Genomic DNA, 25,440 nt, shown 5'->3' with positions numbered 1-25,440 from the left:
TAGTTTCGCAGTCAAAAAGCAGTTGAAAAGTTAGTACTACCAAATCCGTTCCCGCGCTGACCAATAACAAAACGTCAAAAGTGCTCGACGCTCAAGTTGAAGACATACCATAAAAATTTGGAAATAAAGGAAGTAGATAACCTGTAACAGGCCTTCAGCTAGTTGGGAAAATACAAAGAAAAGTGAGCTAGAAAAAATGGCGAAGGGCGGGGTTTGAGAGAGAGGGCGAAAGGTCCTCCTACTCTCTTCCACGTTTGTTTTCCTCCATTCCCCATTTCGCGCTACTGTCCACTGTCCACTATCCACTATCCACTACGCCTGGAACAGATTAGTTCATAGTAGGCCAGAGAGTTTTTTCCAGTGCCGATGCAAGGGATCTATAGATGTCCATTTAGGAGGATTTGACATTTTTAAAACCTCATACTCAAGCTGCAACTATTCCTGCTTTAGCATTAGTAAAACGCCAATTTTTTTTTCTATTTTCCGTTTTGTTCTTGATGATGGTATTTCATCGTCGATCGAAATGAGTTAAAATGTTTTTTGAAACGTTCGTTACAATGTACCTTTATAAGCGTGATAGTAATACATTGGAACGTACATGTTTACTTATACATAATTACTTTTTAATTGAAAGAGAAAACTCGCAAGAAAAAAAAGGGTTCTAATTAGTTACTATTGGTTGTCCCCTTCTTAATTTTAACGTATTTATGCCTTTTGACGGATGCTTAAATTAATAAAACACACCACTGTACTTGTTTAAAGTCTGTTTTCGCTGGGCTCGGTCGTGACGTCCTGCCGACGTCGCTCAAAAAAGCCGACTTTTGGGCAATTCTACACTATATATTGTATCCAAACAAAATGACTCTTCTAAATAAGATACCGTAAAATTCCGAAAATATGCCCCTCCATGTATAAGCCCCTCCAAATATAAGACCCCCAAACCGGTAACGCAAAAAACCCTCCGTTAAATCGCCCCTCCAAATATAAGCCCCCCGTGGGCTTGTATTTGGAAAATTGCCCTCAAATACAAAGTAAAACAAAGCTAAAACGGTACATTTACTTCCAACTATAAGGCTAGCCCAATCGATTTTGAAACTCAAATATCCCTCCGTAGATAAGCCCCTCCAAAAATAAGCCCCTCAAAAAGGGCCTTTGAAAAATATAAGCCCCGGGGCTTATTTTCGGCATTTTACGGTAAGTGTATTGAAAGATGTAATATAGATTGTATGCTGGAATTTGGCATGTGATCAGCGTTGAATAGAAATAGAACCGTCGTTAACACCGCTGGCTTGACGGGCCGGCCGTGTAACGCTATTTTTAACCACTGAAATGTCGCGATTTTTCGCAAAATTAAGGTTGAACTCGAGGTCTTGCGGGCTACTTAAAATCGTTTGCCCAGAGATTTGTTTCGATTTTCTAATAGATTGGGGCCTAGTTAAGCCGTAGAAAGTCAATTTGCGAAATTCTAAGTTACAGCGCATTGAAAAAATTTGCATTATTTTAACCCTGTAATTTTGAACGGTAGAAATTGTCATCAGGGCCTATTTTTAGCAATACCATTTTGGCCACAAAATTATTACAGCTTTCCCAAATTTATCGTCTTATATGAAAGAAAGGGTCATAAAAACTATTCGTGTTTTTCAAAGGCTGCCAAATCGTTGTGGTTTGACATACGAGTCAATGGAATTTGTGTAAAATTTCGCTTTACCGGAAGTGGACTTGAGCTCTGAGCGGACAAAATGCGTTTTTTCGAATTTTAACAAAAGAACTCGTTATTTGGGAAAACTAACTACAGCATGTTTCGTTACTCATTAAGGGTTATCGATGAGCCAAAAATGAGCGAAATTTGAATTTTGAACTTGTGCTGCAAAAAGTCGATTTTGGTTGATATTTACAGACAGTCGCTCTTAGAGCGGTTTTCACTTGACTGTCGAAAGTAATTGAGGAATTGGTTTGGTTTTGGTTTTACTACGCCCTTTGGTTGGCTAGTGTATTAACTTTGGTTTTGGTTTTACGACAGTCAAATGAAAACCGCTCTAATTATCAACAATGATTATTGAACGGGGGAACCTATCAAATGACGGAGACGGGCATGCTCCTTGTATCGCTTAAAAGTAGAATTGCTGAATTGGTCTTTAAAGTGTTACTGACTAAAATCCACTAGTATGTTTAACCATAAGGGTTAAAACAAACACTTAAACAAATGCCGTCATACTGTATTAGAATACGCGTTGAAAAAAGAGGAAAATCAGACGTTTCGAGGATGCCCCCTCTTCTTCAGTGGTTCAGTTGTTTGCTTGGCCCTTTTCGGGGGTCAAATAAAGCCTGAGCCACGCCAAGACTGGCATCCTTTAGGGGTTAATAAAGCCTGAGCCACGCCCAGAATGGGATCCTTTAGGGTTTAATAAAGGCTGAGCCACGCCCAGACTGGGATCCTTTAGGGTTAAATAAAGCCTGAGCCACGCCCATATCGGGATCCTTGAGTGTTTAATAAGGGCTGGGCCACGCCTAGATTAGTCTCCTTTGCCAGTTTAATTCTAATTAACCGACAAGTATTTCAAATAAATCAATAAAATTTTAATGGCTTTCACAATTACTGGTTAGCCCAGTAGTTTACATTGTGGCCCCAATCTACAAATAATTCTAAAATGTAAAAGATATCGTAAAAGGGAGTTAAAGGGTAACAAAATTAAAAATAAAATGGTTACAAATAGCTACCTAATTAGTACAGTACAATCGAGATAAAAAATAAAAAAAGGTACCTTAAAATGTCCTTGTAATACTAAAATGTTTTTATGCTTGTCGTCTAGACGATTCCAAAGGCGAGTCGCGCTCGCATGAAATGTTCGCAGACCGGCGTTAGACCGGCATTTCGGTACAGCAGCCAAGGCACTGGTATTCTCACCTCTTTATGTCGCATGGGAGTCTCCCTTTTCCCGCCTCCGCTCCCCCCCCCCCCCCAAAAAAAAAAAAAACTGAAAAAAGGAAATACTAGTGTCAGTCACGAGGATATCGGTTTCGAAAGCCTAGGAATTTGATTTGAGGGGGAGAGCTATGAGCCGTTTAAGCGCTTTTTCGAACGAGAGATAGGAAAATAAGCATAAGACTTTCGGCCTTGCTGTTGCCTTGTCCTTTTCCTATAAGCATAGTCAACGGTAAACACAAAATCACTTAAAATCACTCAAAATATAACTTCTGAGACTATATTTTTTCGTTAACTGGTGAAGACTTCAATGTTAAAGGGCAGGTAAAGGCATTTTTTGTTATATGGCCAGGAAATTTAGTTAAGCGAGTTATGTTATGTTAAAGAATAATAAATCTCCATTTTCGGATGAAATTTGAAATGAAATGATAAAAGCTAGTATTGATACTTTGATGCCTGTATACATGGACAGGAGTGTTTTACTGGAAAACATACCACTCGTAATATTCATAAAAACTACATCCGGGACTCGAGTGGTTTATTTTCCATAATCTCACACGTGAGTTTATCGATGACGTAATTACGGTCATTTCCCTCTATTATTTTATCGGTCTTTTCGTCTATATAATAAAAAGAACATTACACGGCGGCTTGAAGATATGAATTTTATTTACTCGTGGAAAAAACAATATTTTACCAACTCGCTGCGCTTGTTCGTAAAATATTGTTTTGCCACTCGAAAATAAAATTCATATCTTCGCTCCACCGTGTAATATCCTCTATTTATGACAAATTATTTAACCCTCGGACGTAAACGCAAAGTCATACCCCCACCGTGGTACAAGGGGGTGGTTGATGGAGGCCCCCCGTTGGATTTTTGATATGTTGCTATATTTTGAAACGATTTTTCCTTCAGTGGAAAGCCTTTGAACTTCTCTACAAGATAAGGTATATTTTATGGGTGGTGGCGCTGCTGAAGGTCTGTGACGTCACCAAACATGGTCGCCATCTTGGATTTTATCAAGAGTTAGAAATACTGAAAATGAAGAAATGATCGTCGCAGTGAACGCAATTTATGCAATTGCGTAAAGAAGCCTAGAAAAAAAAATTCAGGACTTCAACGGGGTTTGGGTTATTAGTTACCGTGAAAGAAATGAGTGTTAATGATGTATGAAATAAATCATATATGAACTGCGGAAATAAAGGAAAATGAAGAAATGATCGTCGCAGTGAACGCAATTTATGCAATTGCGTAAAGAAGCCTGGAAGCCTGGTCACGGGGTTTGAACCCGTGACCTCGCGATTATCGATGAGATGCTCTACCAACTGAGCAATGAAGCCACTGACGTTGGGAGCAGGTCAATTTTGGGTTCATATGTTCACGTGAAAGAAATGAGTGTTAATAAAATATGAAATAAATCAAATATGAACTACCAACTGAACTATGAAGCCTTCAAGCTTCTTTACGCAATTGCATAAATTGCGTTCACTGCGACGATCATTTCTTCATTTTCATTTCATTTCCGCACTTCATATATGATTTATTTCATATATCATTAACACTCATTTCTTTCACGGGAACATATGAACCCACAATTGACCTGCTCCCAACGTCCGAGGGTTAATTCAATTCTTACCCCAGGCACCATGCCTAAGTCTTAATGTGGTGGTCTTATTACTCCCATCTATAAATCGGGCGGGCTTAATGAACCGGCCGGCAAATTACCAAGTTATCTGTGTCTCCAGCTGCCTGGGAAAATTGTTTTGTTCTATCTTTGAATCAGCGACTCCTCGAACATGTCATGTCTTTCAATACACTTCCCAAATTTCAATTTTTTTTTTTTTTTACCAAATAACCGCACACCAGACCGCGTCTGTACTCTCCGAACCTTGATATTAGATAAGTACGTTTATAATCACAAGGAAAAGATTTATGCTCGCTTTGAAAATTCAAAAAAGCTTTTGACTCGGTCTGGCATGAAGGGCTCCTGCATAAGTTACTGCAAATTAATGTTGGTGGTTGCTTTTACAATTTGATTAAAAGCTTAATTTCAACTTCACATGCGCAATCAAAATTGCCCAAAAGCAAACACGACCCTTCCGTTATGCGAGAGGCGTGCGGCATGCAAGGCTGTATCTTGAGTCCACTGATTTTTAATCTTTATATAAACGACCTACATTCCGCATTTGAAAATACGTTATCTGATCTTTTTGTTTTGCCAAACAGTGCAAAATTAAATTCTTTTTTTTTATACAGATGATTTAATGATATTATCACGATCCAAAACAGGATTGCAAAAATTGCCTTGATAAGTTGTCCTCCTACTAGGCTTCGTGGATAATGAAAATCAATCTCAAGAAAACTAAGATTATGGTCTTTCAGAAACGTGCCAGGAAAAAGGCTGAACTTCGCTTTCTCATAGATGGTCAAATTATTGTACACTTATTTAGGAAATCGAGTCGAATCTCCTCTTCAGGAAATTTCTCAGTGTCACGTGAACATCTCAAAGAAAAAGCTCTTCATGCCCTATTTAGCTTGAGACGACATACGAATCTCAGCAAACTAAAAACATCTCTTGCTTGTAAAATATTTGATACGATGATCTCCCCTATTCTGACATATAAAAGTGAAATTTGGGGTGTGTATGCCAAACCAGATTTGAGGACTTGGGACAGCTCACTTTGAAAAGACACACCTCCAATTTTGCAAACGTTACCTAGAGGTGGACAACAATGGTCGCTTACCTTTAAAAATCACTATCAATCATAAAATCCTCAACTAGATTTTATATATTAAGTCTAAAGATGAAGAATCTTTCGTTAAGCAAGCTTTTTAATGTCATTTGATTAATACTACAATGGTAGGCGTGGCTTTCACCCTCACTTGATGGAGATGTCAGAATATTTTAACCTACCTGACTTCAACACTGATTTGTTAGATACCGCGAAAGTAATGATTTCGCAGGTTTAATGAAACAAGAATATAATATCATATTGGCAAAACACACTTCACCACTCTCAAGAACTAGAATTTTTTAATAAGTAACCACAAACTGATAGAACTTGGTATACAGATATAATCAAACTTCCAGAAATGGAACTGCCCTTTTGTGGATCCAATCAAATAGAAGACGAAATTCAATTTCTTTTTAATTGTTCTAAATACTCTTTGATTACGAATAATTTTTATAATAAAGTTAAGATTCTAATTCCAAATATTACCCAGTTACCTGTGAACATTTTGATCAATGAACTGATGAACACATCTAATTTCTATATGCAATTCATGAAATTTATTTCAGCTTGCTTTGATTTTCGCGACGAATTATTAACAAAGTAGTTTAATTGGCCAGTGATTAAATGTTAGTTCTTATTCTTAAAACATAATTATAAATAGCTTTTGCAATACTGTATGTACTTGTATGGTCCAACAAATAAAGCTTGTTGTTGTTTGCATGTTACATCAATTTTGTTTAGTAGATTTTGTTTATCTATAACTCTCTACATGTATTACACGCATTGTATTGAGTTTTGTACTCGGCAAAGTTGTTGGAAGCTCGGTGTAGTAGTAATACTGGACTAACTGTGCAGAAAGCATCAGGGGAGGAGGGGAGGGTGGCAAGCAAGGAGAGGCTCCTCCACGAGATGCAACCATTCAGCTGCCATTTTTGACAGAAAAAGTATTCTTTTTGTATATCTTCCATATAAAAATGGTAGCCTCAAAACATACCTACTTAATTAAAACAAATAGCTGAAACAGGGAAATCTTCTGGTCATGCTCGAGTAACGTTAAATAAATTAAAATGATAAAGCTACAAGCAAGGTATTTTTCAAATAATTTAATTAAAGGTCCCTTTCCTCTAGGCTCCACATTGGAGGAAACAGGAGAAACAAAATCGGCGTGGGCGAAAAAAAAAATCGGCGAGTAAAGTGAGCCGAGAGGTAGTCTGGGAAGGGGAAAGGGTGGCGCCCTTTCCCCCTCCCCAGGCAACCGCTTAGCTTGCTTCGCTCACCAATATTTTTTCTTTTTAACCCCGTGCCTTTTTCCTCCACTGCGGAGCGTGGTCCCAGGCTAGCATGTAAGTATGCTAGCTACATCAATGTCCTGTTCTATTGTCAAAAGAATAACGTCACTGTTGCGGTAAAAAATGCATCTTCACTGGTATCACAAACGTCTGTGGTTAGACGGCCAAGTTATTCCTATTATTGATTGTTTTTACCAAACATGATAAACTTTGGACGTATCATGCTTTTATTATTGTTGCATTTTGAATTATTATAAATTATTATAAATATATTATTATACTGACCATGAAATAAGCTTTACCTTATTTTTTCGTTTAAGACTTAACTCAGACACTCCGGCTCCCTATGCAACTGGGTTTGATTCAAGAAGTGGTACCTTGGGAATGTAAGATGTACCCCATCTCCCGGCCTTGGTGGTGGGTACTCGACAAAGAATAGGGAGCTTTAGCAACGACGACGGCGACGGCAAAGAGGACGTCGAAAAAGCAAGAGGTTTATTACGCAAAACAACAACTTTGCACGTGCATCACGCTTTTTTGTACATTTCTTTACCGTCCTTGCACGACTACGACGTGAAAATGCCTAATTGCATGTTTTATGAAGGACGTAAACAAGCGACGAGGAATCTCTTTTTCTCTCTCTAAACGTGTGTGCGGTCCTCAAGAAATCAACTCCAGGGAAATTCGCCTACACTTGCCATTTTCAGCAAATTGGAATAAACACGACAAAGATTGAAAAAACGGTCACTCATTTTAAAACTGACGTTTTCGCTGCAGTTAAAGTCGTCGATGCTAAAGCTCCCTATTTACTCGGGGAGGCCCCGCCCAGAGGCCCAACGACCCCCTTTTACCATCCCTTTTTTAAACGAACAGGTATTCCTTTCATATAGCCTCCCATGAAAAATGGTACCCCTTTTCTTACACATATATACATAGTAAGTAACACTGCATTCCACTGCTTGGGTGGCTGGTCTAATAAATAAATCTTAAACAGACTCAGACATAACAACCTTTGAGAAATATAAGTGAAAGATTTGCCTACCCTTTCATGTACTTTAAATCCCGAAATTCCTTCCCTTAAAACTGCCTGAAGGCTGAAAATGGGATCCCTTTTTGTTGGCACCTAAATCCCCGTAATTATCGTTTCATTTTAGGAAGAACACTGACGCCCACCTCTCGAGGTTCTGTGAAGGCGTTTCTGGGCTCAGAGGATGTTTAAGTCATCTTTTTTTAAATTCCAGACCTATTACATTTGGTTGTATTTTGCTTTGAGATTTTCTACAAAACAAATATGATAAAAAAGACCACTCTTTCAGTTTTGAGGCACAACCTGATGAGACATCCTGAACTAGCCAAGCAGAGCTCGCTTTTTTGTGGTATCTTCTCACTTAGTGCCAGAGATGTGGCTTATCTCTGTTCCAACTGCATGGACGACCGGTCATCATCAGTGGCAATACGAAGGAGTTTTTTGACTTCTGCTTTGATGTCAAGTTTCAGAAATCCGTACGCGAGCGGATTGAATGCGGAGTTTGCAATCTGGAGTAGCTGGCTCGCCCTGTAAAACGCACGCGGATAGCTACAAAGGGTAAAGATATCACAGCAGGTCCGAGCGATCGTTGCCGAATAGCAAAAGATGAAGAAGACCACAATCGAGACGATGAAAATTACTGAAGATCGTCTTCTGTTATCATGCCGCAAGGTTGCGACGTTATTGCTCTCCGTCATTGGTTGGTTGTACCGTAACTGAGCCATCACCGACGCCGTCTCGCGAGCGTGTTTTCTGGCGATGAAGATAAGATGAGATGTTACCAAGAGCAGAGTGAGCGTGGGAATAAATTCAAACCCCACAATCATGAGGTAAGAGTAGCCCTTCATTGCAATGATTCCCTGTTGGCTGTACAAGAACGTAAAGGGAAGGAAACTGAGCGTGAAAGGAATAAGCCAGGCAGCACAAATGAAGGCCACGGCACGAAAAGTCGACATTAACAGCACATACATAAACGGTTTCACTATTGCAATGTATCGGTCCACTGTTAGCAAACACAGGTTTATCACCGAAGAGTACAGGAAAGCCCACTGAAAGCTCGCGAGCAAAACAAAACGGCAATGCTTGTTTGGGTGGCAAAGAGTCATGGCAGGATACATGCTTAGACTGACTCCAAGATCAGCAAAACACAGTGAAAGAAGAAACCAGTTTGTTTTTCGGCGAATTAGTTTTTTCTTCGAAGAAATTAACAAGATAACGAAGCTGTTACCAACAAAACCTAAAATAGTGAAAAGCCAGGCAAGTACAGTATACCAGAGGGGTTCTTGCATACTTGTGTCATTCAACCCTGAAATAATATCCGCAGAAATGTTTGTCAAATTTTCTGCAATCTACGGGAGAAAAACAGTGCAAAAGTGTTAATAAGTGACAAAAAAAGAAAGAAAGAAATTTTCATTTTCATACTAACAAGAAAAAAGAAGGCTTGTACTGAACAATGAAGCAAAACAATTTGTTCCAGTGAGTAATGACGGGAGATTGTCTTTCGATGGACGATTAATTTTGAAATTGATTTTGAATGTAAATAACAGTTTAAAAATAAATATGAATAAGAAATTTCTCTTTGGATTAATTGACGCTTGTTGTGCTGTCTAAAGATGAGTGTCATAATTACCGGCCTTTGAACCAACACGGAGCAGAAACGTGCCTCATTTTGCAGCGTCATTCTCCTAACCATTTTGATATCAATGAATTTCCTTTCAATCAAGGTGATATACGTCTAATAACCTGGATATCAATATCAAAACAGGGAATTTCGTCGTACTTTTATAAGGAGGACAACGAACCTTTACGATGATTAAACGGGGACAAACTGCACGTTTTCAGAGACTAAACAAATAAATGAAATTCTGCATGTAAGTTAAAAAGTTTCCTAGAAACGAATGCAAATGCTGACCTTGTACGTGCAAAGATTTATTCAATCGCCAAGACTGTATTTACAGCTGCCGCTTCAATATGGCTTAACTTATTCATGCATGTATATGACCTATTAAAATTCCTGCTCTTGTTTAATAGTCTATCGAAAATTTAGACGGTGTTTAGGTCATTGACAAATGAGATATGAGTCTTATTGTCTGCTCTAACCCACGTGGTATTTTTATAATTGCCGCAGCTGTTTATTTTTTACTGTAATCTACATCCGCAAATTTCGTTTCTCCAAGGAAATAAGCACTTACAAGTAAAGAAACAAACAGACAAACGTTTCCTTTCTCGCGCTCACGAGGTTTCTAAATCTCTTTTTTTATGTTAAGGAAAATTATAAAAAAAATTCTAAACATTTTTTGGTCCCAAAAATGAAACTGGATCCATGGTTCAGTAAACTTAATTTTAACAGTCTATCTGTTCAGTCGATAATTTTCTGTGAATTTTCATGTAAATTTTAAAGCTTAAATAAACTTTGAGGTTTTTTAATTTTTATTTCATGTACACTTTTTATTTAAGCTTTTTGAATTGCATATATTTAATTCTCAGTAAGAAAGTGTTGCACTTTTCTTGTTTTATCGCGGATTAGAACAAATGAAAGCTCAACCATCTATACTGCTTTAATAGATTACGCACGCCTTCACGATAGAATTGCTCTAATTTTATAAAAAAGCAACCTTCGAAAACATTGTATCAGCCTGCGGAGCTAGTATGGATAACGACTGGTACTTCACTCGCCCGCGTCCGGCACTTTCTAATTATTTTGAATTTTCTTTTTCACTTTCTATTTTTTTTTATTCCTCTTTCTTCACAAGAATCTTAATTTTAGCTCTCAGATTTTCAGTTGAAGTGAAGAGTATAAGAGCACGAAGATCTTTAGAGAGCTTTCTCAGTTTAAATTTCGAACTTAAGTTGCAAGTTTTAGATTGCCAGCTTTGAAAACATGCACTTTACTTAGCAAAAAATGTATCTTAATGCACACGAAAACATGCACTTGGCAAAAAAAAATGTTTCTTAATGCCCAACCGTGGTTATATTAACCTCCTTAACTTTGGGAAATAAGATGCCATATTTGGCAGTTTTGAAACAAATTTACATCACAAAAAAATGTATCTTATTTAATATCCTCCTTATGATGGTTATTTTCTTTAATTTCTTTTCCTAAGAATCACTATAAGCTTAAGTTTTTTTTAAAAAATAAGTTTGAAAAACAAATTTTTGAGGAGAAAATTATTTCCTGTAAGTGGTCGGGAAAAAGAAAGTCAGAAATTGAGATTTATTCGATGAAATATTTTAAATTTGAAAGCATCTTGACAGTCACTATGTACTCGGCATTTGCTATAGTCAGCAACTGTGACTCCGTCGCTGTGCCTATTTTCATGTGAATGCATAGAACTTTCCTGGACAACCTTGCTCTCCAAAGCTTCATCTGATAACGCCCTTTTTTTCTTTGAGATCTTGCATTGTGTTAAGTTGTACTTTTAATCGAAAAAGAACAAAAAAGATATGTATCTCATAAAAACCCCATGTTAGCATTATAATATGAATATTTGTAAATCACCAGTTTAACTGATTTTATCGCAGATTTCTTAGGAGCCAAAACTGGACAGTGAGTCTTACAATACCTTAAAGTTGTGATTCGCAGTTGCGCTCATGTCGTTCCCCGAGGAACCCAGGTAGTAAATGTTTGTTTGATCAGTGCGGTTGTTGAAATTTCAATACTATACCGGATTTTAAAACACTTCACCCACGGCGGTTTTGTTTAATAACGTCACAAGCATTCACAAATATAAGGATCGAACGGTGTTTAGTGAGTACGCACATGTCCTTTGCTTTAATTTAATTTGGCGCCATGGGCTAATTTAAAAGTCGGCCGCAAAATGGGAATTTGAATTGGGGAGATATAGGGGATATTACATGGCCGCGCGGAGATACGAAATTTCTCTTCGAGTGTTGAAAATTATGTCACGAGTGAACGCAGCGAACGAGTGAAATATTTTTTTAACACGAGAAGAGAAATTTCGTATCTCCAAGCGGCCATGTAATGTTCTATTTATTATATAAACACCAATGAACTACCAAACCATTTCACCTTAATGGTTTTTTGGTGTGAAAGGCGCGATTTATTATGAAGCCATAGCAACGGTGATATTTTCACATGTGAAGATAACACGTTATTTTCACATGTGAAGATATCAAGTTTTCGCGGGCAAGCTCACCTGGTATTTCATTGGTGTTTATATAATAAAACTGTCTATTTACGGCTTTGGCGTAGTTCTTGAAATTTTATTATCTTTTTACAATGCAGTTCAGTTTATATCTCAGTGTCTCAAATAATATTCTTGGGAAATTACGTCAGTTTTTTTATTCTTTATCGAATGTGTTTCCACAAGTGTTTCATTGCTTTTGGTGATTTCTCGTTAAAAATTTCGAACAATTATTCCTTGATGCTTTAGCTCACGCCTTACTTAGCCTTGGGGCGCCATGCTGACTAACTCTAACAATAATGTTAGAATGACGTAATGCATACGTCATTTCCTTAAGATTACTGACTTACCCAATGCATAATCAATATTTCTGTCATGAGAAGATATCCACTATTTTGTTTTACTATCCCGCTGAGTTTTGTACGAATACCTTAATAGCTCGGCTAGCCCACAATGCCTTATTGGTCATTCAGAGTCCAGCTTGTTTTCCATTTCAATACAAATATTAAATAAATATTTTCAACTAGACTAGAACTAGCAGGGAATTAACTTCCCCTGTTTTAAATCCGCCGTGTCATTATGCATCTATTTTGACTTATAACGTAACAGTCTGAGGTAATTTTTTTTAAAAAGTCAAATCATCTGTTTCTCTTTTATAATAATTTATAACTGATAGACCGACTGTGCCATTGCCAGGGTAAAGAATCCATTTAGACATCTTTCACGGTATTGTTCTCACGAGCTCTCGTTCGGACGTTTCACTTGTCTTATGATAAACCCATCACCAGGATTAAACTAGAACGTACAGCAAGACTAAGGCACTTGTTTAGGCTTCGTGATCCAGGAAATGACTGATTATTAACGATGAACTCATCCGTTTATTTGCCGGAATTAAAAAGAAAGCTTTTTCCTCGCCACTTTGAGTTATTGACGTAAGCAGAACATTTATCCTCAGGATTCAAAACAAAGAAAAGTAGTAAAGCCATAAAACCAAAGATTTATATTATATATGTCGTTAATAATGAACAAACCAGAACATTTTGGTAGTCTCTTGATACCTGAGAAAAGTCTTCAACAAAGGAGCACCCAAGGACGCCTTTTTGCGTCGCTATAAAATTCCGGCATTCGTCCCAACGAATTCTGACTAGGTTTTCTTATTATTTTCTATTTCCCGAAAAATCTAATCTTAGATGCCTGATTCGTAGTTTTTTATACCTTTTTTCGTCACATATTTTTGAAACCGAAAATTCAAGAGTTCCTTTCTTACGTACTGAATAATATAATCATCTCTGGGGAATGTGAAACCAGATTCCCGAAAATCGTGGGAAATTTGACAGAAAAACGCCGATCTTAGGTGAAGGGAACAGACTGGCCTTTGAGTAGTGGTATGGAAATTTCTAGGCATTGATTTGCTACTTCGAACAGATATTCACAGAAACAGCCACTGGCTGTTACTGTCAACATGTTTTTTTTATGGTGTTTTTGGTTTCATCCCGCTTTGAAGAAGTAGCCGGAGAAATTTAATTTCTTCATCACGAAATCACTGGGCAACAAAGATAAAACGACCAGAGAGTATGAATGGTCTAACTGATTTCAGTTTATAACGAGTTCCTTTATTGGACAATGCGAAAAGTGAACAGATACCTTATGTTTTAAGAATGTTTACCGCGTAATGACCAATCACAGCGAAGATCAGGACATGCGAGCAAGCCACCCAACCTCAAACTATTTACGGTTGCTGCTTGTGGTTTAGTTTTTTGACGCCTGATTGGCTTTTCCCTTGCAACACAATAACATTCCAGAAATATTTATTTTTTTTGGTGTGTCACATTTTCTCGAATTTCACAGTAATTGCCATGAAACTGATATCATATCACTTCGAGGCTTTATCACACTGACATCCACACATGATATGCTATAAAGGGCTTTATTGCCCCCGCAGAAGGCGAAATCCCGAGGAGCGGCACTCTAGTAACAGGAAAGTACTTACAGTTGAAATATACAGTCATACAGTCAATCTCGATTTGCTTGAACAGGGGCCGCGAGGAATCGGTAAGTAATGATGACGTTTCTATTGTTTGCGCCCGCAAATACGAAATGGGATAGGATGACGTAAAGACAAAACATCCCCAAGGGACCGCTTTTTTTTGGTGTGTCACATTTTCTCGAATTTCACAGTAATTGCCATGAAACTGATATCATATCACTTCGAGGCTTTATCACACTGACATCCACACATGATATGCTATAAAGGGCTTTATTGCCCCCGCAGAAGGCGAAATCCCGAGGAGCGGCACTCTAGTAACAGGAAAGTACTTACAGTTGAAATATACAGTCATACAGTCAATCTCGATTTGCTTGAACAGGGGCCGCGAGGAATCGGTAAGTAATGATGACGTTTCTATTGCTTGCGCCCGCAAATACGAAATGGAATAGGATGACGTAAAGACAGAACATCCCCAAGGGACCGCTTAGGTAGATTTTGTGACATTTGTTGTGCAGTCATACTTCGACACTCTTTTGCGTTACGTGTTATCAGTGACATTCTGTGGAGCAGTTGTTTCACTGAAAGTTCTGAAAGTTAATGGACCAAAATTTTAACGACACTCGTTAAGCGCAGAAGAAGTTATAAGGTGCGTATAACTGTGTATATATAAACGCTTGGAGAGTTTGCCAGACACGAGTTCACAAATCTTTCATTGGAAACCTTGCCAGACACTCTTACTCTCTCTTTGACCGGAATAAGACTCAGCCCCAAACAAGCAAGACGAGTGAACAACGGCTAGCTTCTCACTAGCAGAACGATGGACGATTACAGAAATTCGCCGACAATCAAATTCTGTGCTGACTTATTCCCTGGTCACAGATGTCCTTCTGCTATAAAGTCTAAAATAAGACTAGAATGCGCGAATGTGAATTGATCAAACGACCTTTTTATTTCTAAAAGGCTTCCTTTCCGGCAAATAAAATGAACTGAATGTAAAAAGTGAAAGAGAAATAGCGAAAAATTCAACTTCCAATTAAATTTTTTCTTACGGTTTAGAAACTGAGAATGTTTTGATCAAAGCTGTGTAAATCGACCTATAGAACCTTGCGTTTCCTGTATTTATCTCACCTATTGTCTGGAATATGTGTGAAAATCTTCCTTATGAATCGGTATATTTCAAAGAGCTACACAACGAGCAAAAATGCTATTGACCGACAATATACAGAGCGGGGCAGCTGTAGGGTCAACTATTACTAGTTATATACACGATAGTGAGTTGTTGGGGTTTCGGCCACTGAGAAATGTCGTACCAGAATACATGTGATCTCATATCGTATCAAACACATATGTCCCATATATTGAACAATTTTGCTCATCTCTTTATAGCTGTTTCCTTTTACCTTATATTAAGCCGTTTTGAAAGACTTAGATTGTGTCAACTTCATAATGCATTTTACAGTGTACTTTTTGATAACGTCTTGACTATTTGACGTGATTATATCTCACTAGTGAACGAATCGAGTTGAACACTCAACGATAAATTTGACCTCTCCGCGCCCCCATGTATTATTCTCTATGTATTCTGGTTCTCCGCAGGAAACGGTTTTCGGTTGGATTTGAAATCATTTTAGCCAAAATATAGCGCAAGCATTAACAGACCTACATTATTAAAGGGTTCTGAATTCGTTCAATCATCTCACAGATTCCAGTTTTTTTAAAGAAGACAAAGGACTGAAAGGAGAATTTGACTTTTATAAAACTCTGCTGCTTTTCCTTAATTAGCCTATTATATGCCTAGTTCGTAAAGAATTTCTTTTTGAACTTATCCAATGCACAACATTCTCTGTCCATAAAAACATAGGAATCGAAAGAAATATTATAATAGATCATTTTCGATATATTAAAAATTCATACTTGGCTACGAGGCTTGGGGGAATAAGACAAAAGAAATGCATTATTCATTGCTCAGCCCCAAGGTGATTTCTTTTGTTTTATTCCCCTCAAGCCTCGGAGCCAAGGAGGAATTTTAATATATCGAAAATGGTGTATGAACTTTAATTTCTTAAATGCCATTCATAAGTGTATGCATGGATTCCAAGTATATGTTACAAGTCAAATTTGACTTCAGGTTAAACTTTTTTAACCTAGGTTGATTCTCAATTTACTTTGTCTCCTATCCCTAATTAATGAATAATTAGGGCTAGGAAACAAAGAAAATTGAGAATCAACCTAGGTTAAATCAAAATTAACCTGAAATCAAATTTGACCTGTAAAATAAATTCCCAAGCTGATTTTTGTCCAGGGCTAATAAATTTGAATTAGTCGGAAAACATGCCAATTACTTGTTATCCGGGCTCCTGCGCATAATTATTTCATTGATTTTTAATTATTTCAGTGTTTGCCCGACCAACCAGGTGGCATTGAAAGCAAACCTTTTGCACGGTAACGCATCAGGTCTTAAAGGAAAGTCATCCGTCGCCTGCAAAAATTAACACAAAATTTTAAAAGCAAATAAACTTTGGGTACAGGTGCCCCAAGAGGAGTTTTCGGTATTTGCAAGTCTTTTATGAATAATTTCTTACTTTTTCTACTTGTGTCTTCCATGATATACATAGTACAGAATGTTTAATGCATGGTCATTGTCCGGTCTAAGGTTTTGCTGACGAGTTTGTGGGACTCGTGCGATAGAATAATTTCGCGCTAAAATCGAAAAATAAGGAAAGACTAAGTTTACGGTGAAACGACGTGACACAAGTAAAGGTTGCCGTTAACACTTTTTTGTAGTGATAAGCTGAGGCGTGTGTGAATAAAATAAGTGAGGGATTTTTCGATAGGTTTAACTGTTACTAAGGTAACCTTTTAACTCAAGAAAATTTCATATGGCTTTGTTCACAAATTTGAAGCACTGTGCATAAACATAAGAAATCTATGCAGCGTGCTTAACATTTTTTACAATACATGTTACGGCAAATATGACGTCTGTGTATGTTCTTCTTCTTATAACTTCGTCGAAATGTAAAAAAGCCTTATTCATAAAATGATTGTTATAGCAAAATTAGACTGTTCCAGGCTTTTAGATAGTTGCGTGTGCGCACTGAAAAAAAGGAAACTCGCTGTATATCCTGTATTTGTTGTTTTGACCTCGCTCCTATCTAGACGCCTATAACAGGCTATCAGAATGTAATACATGTAAGCTGGGGTAGTATGAATGAACCAAAACATGGACGTTATCAGTGTGACTGAATGGAGCTGCCTTGTTCTAGTGAATGCCGTCATGAACTGTGATGAAGTTCATTCCAACTGCGAAATTCCGCGTGTTAAGAGCGCAGCGCCGTCTTTATAGTAATGACTCAGTGGTTTGTAAATAATGACTTTGAATATGAATTAATCCATCGATCTTAAGCCCAAACAACGTATGCCGCGTGTTGGCGTGTTAGATTTCTAAGTGGTGTGAATAATCATCTTAAGAGCGTAACAGTGGGGGCCCTTTTCATTAAGACACTTCTCCAGCTGAAATGCCTAGATTATTATTTCATTTCGTTGAAATGCTCCACAGTTTCTTTTCCACATATAATCACAGGTTCAAGAGTTTTAATTAGTGCCTTTAATGATGCGATTTTAGAGCAATCGTCGTCAGTCGAAATTAAGTTATTCTTGTTCGGCTTGTTTACAATCACACTGAACATGCGTGATAGATGTTTTTTTCAAGATTTTTTTTTTCTAGAAATAATGGGGAAATGGTAGAGGGAAGTGGGAAACCCGCGTTGAATAATACAACAACTGCTGATAAGTCTATTTTGTGCAATTACTACATATAAAGACAAAAAGATCGCTATATGGAATGATCAATTAGCATATCTTTTTTGTTTAGTATGGTCTACGTTACACTTATCCTCTTTTACTGGCGAATGGTCGCACGTCAGAGCCAAAAACAAAGGCAAAAGCGTCAAACAATGGAATAACACGTTTGGTCACAGTTTCTGAGTGCATGTTATATCAGTTGACATATTGATGAAACTCCAAATATAAGGCACTATAGCATGTGCTTATTGAAAGTATAAAAATAGCATAAAAAATGAATATGTCACTTTTCTCAGCCATGGAGCCAAAACAACATAAAGTTTATCAAGATTCAAAAACAAATGCCGACTTGGGGGCGGGTAGTTTATCGCGGGTCAATAAAGTTGATAGTTGTTTTTCACTTTCAGCGAATAAAAACACGCACGGCAAGTTTGCGAGTATAGGTGAAAAACATAACCGAGATAAGTGCAATGTAAAATGTCCATGGAAATTTTAGGGCGAACCATTAACGTGGGCAGATAAACAATCGTCAGCTACTAAAAAAACAAAAATACAGCTGCTCATAGAAGTTCAAGCGAATATTACCAGTCGTCGCAAAGACTTTTTTAAACATTTTGCTTCGCATTTCTTCGAAATCTCCCTTGCCTGCAGCTACAACATCGATAAGACTGGACACGTTTTTCGTCTATATCTTTTAAGCTTCAATTAAGTGATTTAAAAGAAGCTTTCTGAGTATTAAAAGTAATGCTCCCTCCTGCACATAATAACATCAAATGTACCCAAGATACCTACGAAATACAGCAGTGAGCATTGCAAGAACATTTATTTTCTAAATTTTAAAACCGTTTATAGTGAAACACTTGCTTTTAACATCCATTATTTGTACGTCAAGTCCAATAGACGGCCTAGTTTTTCAAGCGAAAACTGGACATTATGACGGATAAAGACGATTTTAAAATTTCTTTAAGGGGAAACTAACTAAAGACAGTTTTATCTGGAATCACATGCGTTTACGGCGGGAAATAAAGGAATTAAATTTAGAATGCGGAGAGTCTCGGATATGATACCCTGAATAGCCCCGCCGTTTTCTTATTTGGTCTTGTCACTGCAGCTAAAATTAGGAAAACTCAGTTTCTTCGTTCAGTTTACTTTATTCGGCGTTAGGGCCGGGAGGAACCGAACTTTAACCACTGAATGTTGAAAGTTATGAGCGAATTCAACGTATTCAAGCGGTTAGATCATATTAAGAAGCCATTTATTGATTTTACCACGTACGGATTATCACCGTTTGAATGGGTCAGAAATGTTGAGTCAGCTGGGGTTTGAAAAAGGTATAGATGTAATCAGTGGCGATTTAACCTGGCCATGCAACCAAAAAAACAGCTTAATTCGAGGAAAGAACCACAGAATGCAAAGCCGGACTCTTAGTGCATCTCTCGTGCAGTGAAATTTAAAAACTTGTATACATCAATTAACACGAGGAAACCTTTTGAGGCGGAATAAAGTAAATATGGGCTCAGTTTTAAGGAAAATATCAACTCAGAATTTCAGTTAAAAAACGAGACTTTAAACTTACCTGATTTCGCATGAGTTAGCTTTGTTTTAGTGCTGATTTAACTTCAAAACAAGACATTGTTGTTTAGCATATATCTCCCTCTACACTCAACGTGCGTACAGCATAGTCAGTATCGTGCCTCGATCTCGCTCGATTGATTGATTGATTGATTAATAACTTTGGCTAAACCTCATAGGTGTTTCCTGCAGATAAAAATATAGTTGTCCATTATGATATGTGGAGCAGATATAGCCTCCTTTACCTCTCATTGGAACAGAGCATACAACAAATGTGTGCTACGAACAGGAGACATTTTTGGCCTGTTGTGCTTCTGTCGCGAGGCAATAATTTCCGAATGTACTGACAAAGAAAATGGATCATAAATCGTTCTTGGCGTTTGGATACAAAATTACGGATTGCGCCTTGCAACTATCGATAAGAGGGAACCAAGTTTGGCTATATTTCTTCTATGAAAGGATCCCTAAAATTTTGAAATAGTAAAAGGAAAGAGGTGTATATATCGGAATATATCAAGTTTAATAAACCTTAAAATAGCATCCAAGATTCTTGGAAAATAATAAGCAGATAAATAATAAATGATAAAAACGAAAAAAAGGCTGAAAGTATCCTTAGATGGCCAAGCAGACAAAAAGAATTCGAAAAAATGACTCGCGAAATTGTGCCGGCGTTGCGTTGGTAGAGGAGCGACAAAATGCAATAATTTTTGTTTTCAACGGGATTTGATAAAAGCAGATTGGGATTGAGAAGCTAAAGTTTCCCGAGCGCAAGCCCTTCGTTAAATAGCGTCCGAACAATCTAGACAGCCTAAAAAAGGTTGTTGAAATACTTTGGAAAGAGCAGTCGTTCGGGTGCTTCTAGCTTAAAAGAGCACTGGGAGTCAGTGGGTTTCCGGATTTAACTCAAGCAACTAGAGAAATGTAATAACAAGAAATTTAAATACAACCACACGAAAGGGTTAACTATACAAATAATATCACTGAAGACGAGCGACGGGTGTTTGCATAATGCTTCTTAGGCCTTGTCAGTCGCCCAATTTTTTTTTTTTTTTTTTTAGATTGTCTCACAAATTTACGACGTAACAAAGCAAGTACAAGTACATGCAAGGATAAGTAGTCTAAGTAGCCGGTTAGGTGGCTTATATTTATGATGACTGACTGTTACACGTTTACGTCGCTATTTTATTACAAGGCAAAACACCAATCAAAGGATTCTGAAATTTTAGCTGACATTTGGGCAGTTTCAATCTCGGGTTATATTTTTGGCGTACGCGAGACAGCGATTCAGAATTGATCATTATTCTATGCATTCTCCTTGCGTGAGTTCAAGACAAAGGTACGTTCTCTCATCCGCTGTAGAAAAGTTGTCATAAACTTTCGCGTTAAAGTACAGATTTTTTTCAAATTACTCATGTAATTATCAACATGATCAATGAATTTTTTTCTAGCTAAGAGAAATTTGCATAGAATATATTTTTGTATATTTTTATTGGACCTAAAATATCTTTAATGAAAGTATTTTAAGAATAATTGGCAAGGGATAGTTTCAGGAAAAATGTTGTTGAAATTTTTTTGGAATAAACATACATAGTAGTCTTTGTTTCTCGGGCTAAATCAAAAATAAAATTGTATAATCTCCTGAAATTTATCATTGGCCACTATTTGTAGTGTAAGGATTAATGTATCTAAAATAAATGTCGGCAAGTCCACAGCAACAAACCAATGAGTGGTGCCGGATCTCCCAGTTGTAAACCTGGATCACTACAATTAAACTTGTAGAAAATTGCCGCAAGGATCAGTTTGCCGTTTCATATTTTTCTATAATAATTAATTTATCTATCCTGGCATCTTCTTTACAGTTTTATGGCGCCGCGCAAGGCTTGGTAGTATAGGTCGAGATGGCACCACACAGGGCAACCACTCCAATGAAGAAACTGAACAAATAAGAAATGATTTCACCCCATGCCGAGACATCAGGTATTTCAAGCCAGTCTTGGATTCTAGATTCCACGCTGACTGGATTCCCAGGGACTTGTTTCGGATTCCTTGTCAGTGAAACCTGGATTCCTGATTCCAATAGAACTTTTTACCGATACGGCGGCCATATCGAACTTATTAGATTCAAGGAGTATTATGGGATGCCCAGGGGGCACTCGCCCAGTATTTACGGGCGCTTTTCGGGCAAACAGAGAACTTCACTTTATATTTCACGGGAAAAAGGCAATCATTATTACATCCAAACACGGCACAACGATCTTTTTTTTCCACTACAATCTTTTTCTTGGAAACTTACAGAAAAATTGGCCCGAAAAGCGCGTGTTAATACTCAGCGAGTATATTGGATCGTGCTCATCCCCCTTGGGCATCCCATAATACTCCTTAAATCGCATAAATTCAATATGGTCGCCGTATCGGTAAGAAGATCTATTGTAAGCGAGATTCTGGATTCCTTGAGCTGAATAATTTGGCGGATTGCAAAGTCCTGTATTCCGGATTCCACAAGGAAAAGTTTCCCAAATTCCCGGATTACCTTAAACAAGGCGATAAATTGGAAGCTGTCGTCACAGAACTGAGTTGATTGGGTAACGAAATAATAGATAAATATGACCTAAACATTATGTCCCTAGATAATGCTAAAACAATGCTTGCCCAGGTTTGTTTTCAAAGACCAATGAAAATAAATCTGTCTCGCAGAGACCACGGTTGTATCCTTTTTTTCTTTTAAAATATAATTTTTCTCATTTTTGCCGCATCAAAACAATCTTTATGCTACATCGCTAATATTCCAAAGTTATCACGGAACAAGTTAAGTGCCTACTGAGAGCGGGAAGATTTCTTGTTTTCATTTCAAACTCGACCCTTAACCAATTAACTCGGGGCACCCTCAAAGACACAGAATTACCTTCTAATGAAACAACTAAGATGGAAGCTACGGAAGTTTAATCTTAGATTTTGCAATTGACTTTCGTGGTCTTGCCTTGAATTGGTAAATGCTAAAAGAAATCGAACGAAAGATAATAATAGATTAGATTATCTGTAAACGTTATTATTCTTTTTTTAGTGTTATGTGTTAAACTTTGACAAAAATGACACTTTCGAATTCAACTCATGCGCAACCTTCTGCGGAACCGAAACAGAACGCATCCATGGCAACTTTTCTTAATTTCTAGAATTGCGTTTAATTTAAATTTTCCCAAGATACCGATGCACTGTTAACATTAAGAGTGTCTTACTTCTGGGGGTGTTTAACTATAAATTAACATTTTAGTTTTTACAAGGAATTGACCACCGTACATCTTATTTTTAGAAAAATAGTTCAACCAGGAGGTGTCTGTTTTTAAGATAAGCAATGATTCGGCGGTAATGTCTGAAACTTCTGCTCTCATAGACCAAAGCACTGCGTTTTACTTGGCCTTGAAATAATTTTCAAATCGCTATCGTTGTTTAAATTTATGAAAAATACTACAATTTCAGGGATGAAGAGTAGGCCCCAATACAGCCGGATGTTTAGAGGATTTATTTAAACTAGATCTTTTATCTGTGTATAAAACCATTACTGTTGTATTATGTTTTTGTGATAATGAAATATTGCGCTCCCTTAAGCTTATTGAGCCCCCGAATTGAACTAAACGTTTTTTCCATACAACCAATGATTAATAAAGCATTTAAATGTTCAAACAAAGTGTGGTGCATACGGTACATTAATAATTTATTACTACCCTGCGAGCAGAGGTTTCTCTCTTGCATGGCTTTTTTAAAAATTTGCATCGACGAAGTCGTTCGCTTCAATTTTCAATCAGTCACGTATAGTGGGTTTGTTTAGGCCAACTACGCCAATGACAGGCGACGCGAACGACTCCGTAAACGCTAAAAGCAATGCAAGAGCGAAACCTCTGCTCGCAGGGTAATTTGTTACAGACTGAAGTTGATATTTGTCGATCGAAATTCTCATTTCCTAAAGAGTGTGTTAAACACGTTTGTTGTTTATTGTTTGTAGGAAACGTTATTACGGTTCTGGAACTTTCTAAGTGCTTATTCTTGGGTCCAGAAATAAAAAACAATTTACTTGTCAACTTGAAAACGTAAGATAATTGTCTAAAAGCGTGCTTTACCTCGTGGCTTGTCCTGCATCACGGACTATTTACATTAAACATGAAACAAGTGCATCCCTGTAAGGAGAAAATACTTTCTATACTTGAATCTCTTTGTTTTGTTTTTCCTGAATTTTACCAGATTAAGACCACATAGGTGTTAAGAATGTTTCCTTTCGTGACTTGAAAAGTAAAATACTGATTCGACATCCTGTCTCCAAACTTGATGTTGGCTCTTTCTCCATGATAGAAAAACTATTCAGCTTTTAAATAGCCCTTTGTGCTTTTAAACAATCAGACTTAAGAGGTTCAAGGTCTCCCATCACTTTTATACCAAACTTTAAATACAGTAAACTGATCCTTACGGCAGGAAGAGTGATAGAAAAAATATAGCAAGAAAACAAAAACAAAGTGGTGAATTATATATTCACCTCCCGTTTCTCCATCACTCTTCCTAGCTGCCGTAAGGATCAGTTTACTGTTTTAATTTTAAAATTTGGTACTCATGTTTTTACTGATCCAGGTGTACTAAAGATCCAGCTGACCCTCACTGGCTTGTCGTTGTGGTTTTGCCTTCACAAGTGTTTCATCACTTTTTCGTTTTTGGGTCCTCACCAAATAAGTCATAGAAAACACTTGCAGTACCGATTGATCTTGTTTTTAAAATTCTGAATAAGGGTTTGCCCTTTGTGTTCTGCAGATGAAATTGAGTTTTTAGGTCGAAATGTTTAAGCAGCTTTTAAAGTAACTTTTATCCCGAAAGAAGAAAAACCATAACCACTACTTAATAATAATAAATGTAACGATTTAGTGGTAAGATCTTTAGATTATAAAGGCATAATTGAAAGGCCATTTCTTCATCAACACTTTGGCTTGTTTCTCGGCACAGTTCGGCAGGTTTTAAACAGATGTCTCTTTCTTGCAGATAGTCTTCAAAAGTTTGATAATATCCTTGGAGCAATATTTTTTGCGTACTATTCTTGCATTTCTTCCGTTCAGCTATTTCTTCCTCGAATAGCTCTGAACGCCATGATCACTATTGCCCAAGCAGCATCTTTTCCAGGCAAATATACCATCGATCAACCTCGTTTCCAAGCAAATATACCATCGAATCGGTGGCATACTACGAGAATTTTCCAAATATGGTGAGGCATGAAGAATTAGCGGGGCAGTGGAGGCAGGATCTTCGATTTTTCCAAGCAAAGGCAGTTTACATGGTACAAGGATCTTCCTAACTCTCAGCCAGGAAGATCCTGGTACTAGGAAGATCCTAGCACCATGTAAGAAGTACAACCCTTTGCATGTAAACCGAGTACAGAAAACATATCCTTCCAGGATCTTCCTCCCTCCATGTAAACAGCCCCTCAGTATCAAGAAAAAAGGGGCTCAATAATGATAATGCAATACGATACAATACAATACTTTATTCAAGAGATATAAACTAAAGTTACAAAATATCTCTCCAAAGGGGATATCTAGAGGTCAACCCTACACAAAAGATTCCCCAAAATAAAAAATGAATGAAAAGGTAAAATCTCTGGGAATCTAAAACATTATATACAAAGAGAAAATCTAAACCTAAAAACTAGAATAAAAAACATCGTTTGCATATCATAATTAAAACTATTTACAATCGTCTTAATCAATATTCATATAAATCCTTAATCTGTTGCGAAATAAAGTCAGCAATCCTGCGTGTACAACATCTTTAGGCAAGTTATTCCACGCATTAAGGATCCGTACAAAGAAAGAATATTTGTAGCAATTTAGGATGGCAACTTTTACATAGAGCTTATAATCGTGATTGGCTGTAATTCGATTACGCTTAGTAAGTTCAAAAAAGTCCGAAAAAGGACAAGGCTTATCCAA

The 25,440-nt window shown here is 37.3% G+C and overlaps 1 protein-coding gene across 4 annotated transcripts; it reads right to left on the bottom strand.

Annotated features, from left to right (window-relative positions):
* Positions 1–6,132: 6,132 nt before the first annotated feature.
* LOC140948348 (octopamine receptor beta-2R-like) lies at positions 6,133–19,602 on the bottom strand. 4 transcript variants are annotated; one of them, XM_073397585.1, is made up of 2 exons: positions 19,485–19,585; positions 6,133–9,281 (listed from the first exon to the last, which is right to left on the bottom strand). In XM_073397585.1, exon 2 carries the CDS (start codon positions 9,262–9,264, stop codon positions 8,356–8,358), a length of 909 nt encoding a protein of 302 aa, XP_073253686.1. In that variant the 5' UTR covers positions 9,265–9,281; positions 19,485–19,585; the 3' UTR covers positions 6,133–8,355. The 4 variants fall into 4 exon arrangements, with proteins under 4 accessions (XP_073253686.1, XP_073253683.1, XP_073253682.1 ...); XM_073397582.1 differs by lacking the exon at positions 19,485–19,585 and adding an exon at positions 11,539–11,619 and having other exon boundaries at positions 6,133–9,324; XM_073397581.1 differs by lacking the exon at positions 19,485–19,585 and adding an exon at positions 9,606–9,860 and having other exon boundaries at positions 6,133–9,324.
* Between the last annotated feature and the right edge of the window lie 5,838 nt (positions 19,603–25,440).

The sequence above is a fragment of the Porites lutea genome, chromosome 9, assembly GCF_958299795.1.
Source record: "Porites lutea chromosome 9, jaPorLute2.1, whole genome shotgun sequence".
Classification (NCBI taxonomy): domain Eukaryota; kingdom Metazoa; phylum Cnidaria; class Anthozoa; order Scleractinia; family Poritidae; genus Porites; species Porites lutea.
The sequence above is the reverse complement of the archived record's forward strand: the minus strand, read 5'-3'. Positions and strand labels throughout refer to the sequence as shown.

Excerpts from the sequence above, each read along its gene's own strand:
- LOC140948348 (XM_073397581.1), bottom strand. The coding sequence starts at position 9,668 with ATGGTTAGGAGAATGACGCTGCAAAATGAGGCACGTTTCTGCTCCGTG. Across the intron at positions 9,325-9,605 it reads CCGTGTTGGTTCAAAGGCCG|ATTGCAGAAAATTTGACAAA; the intron begins GTAATTATGACA and ends TTTCTCCCGTAG.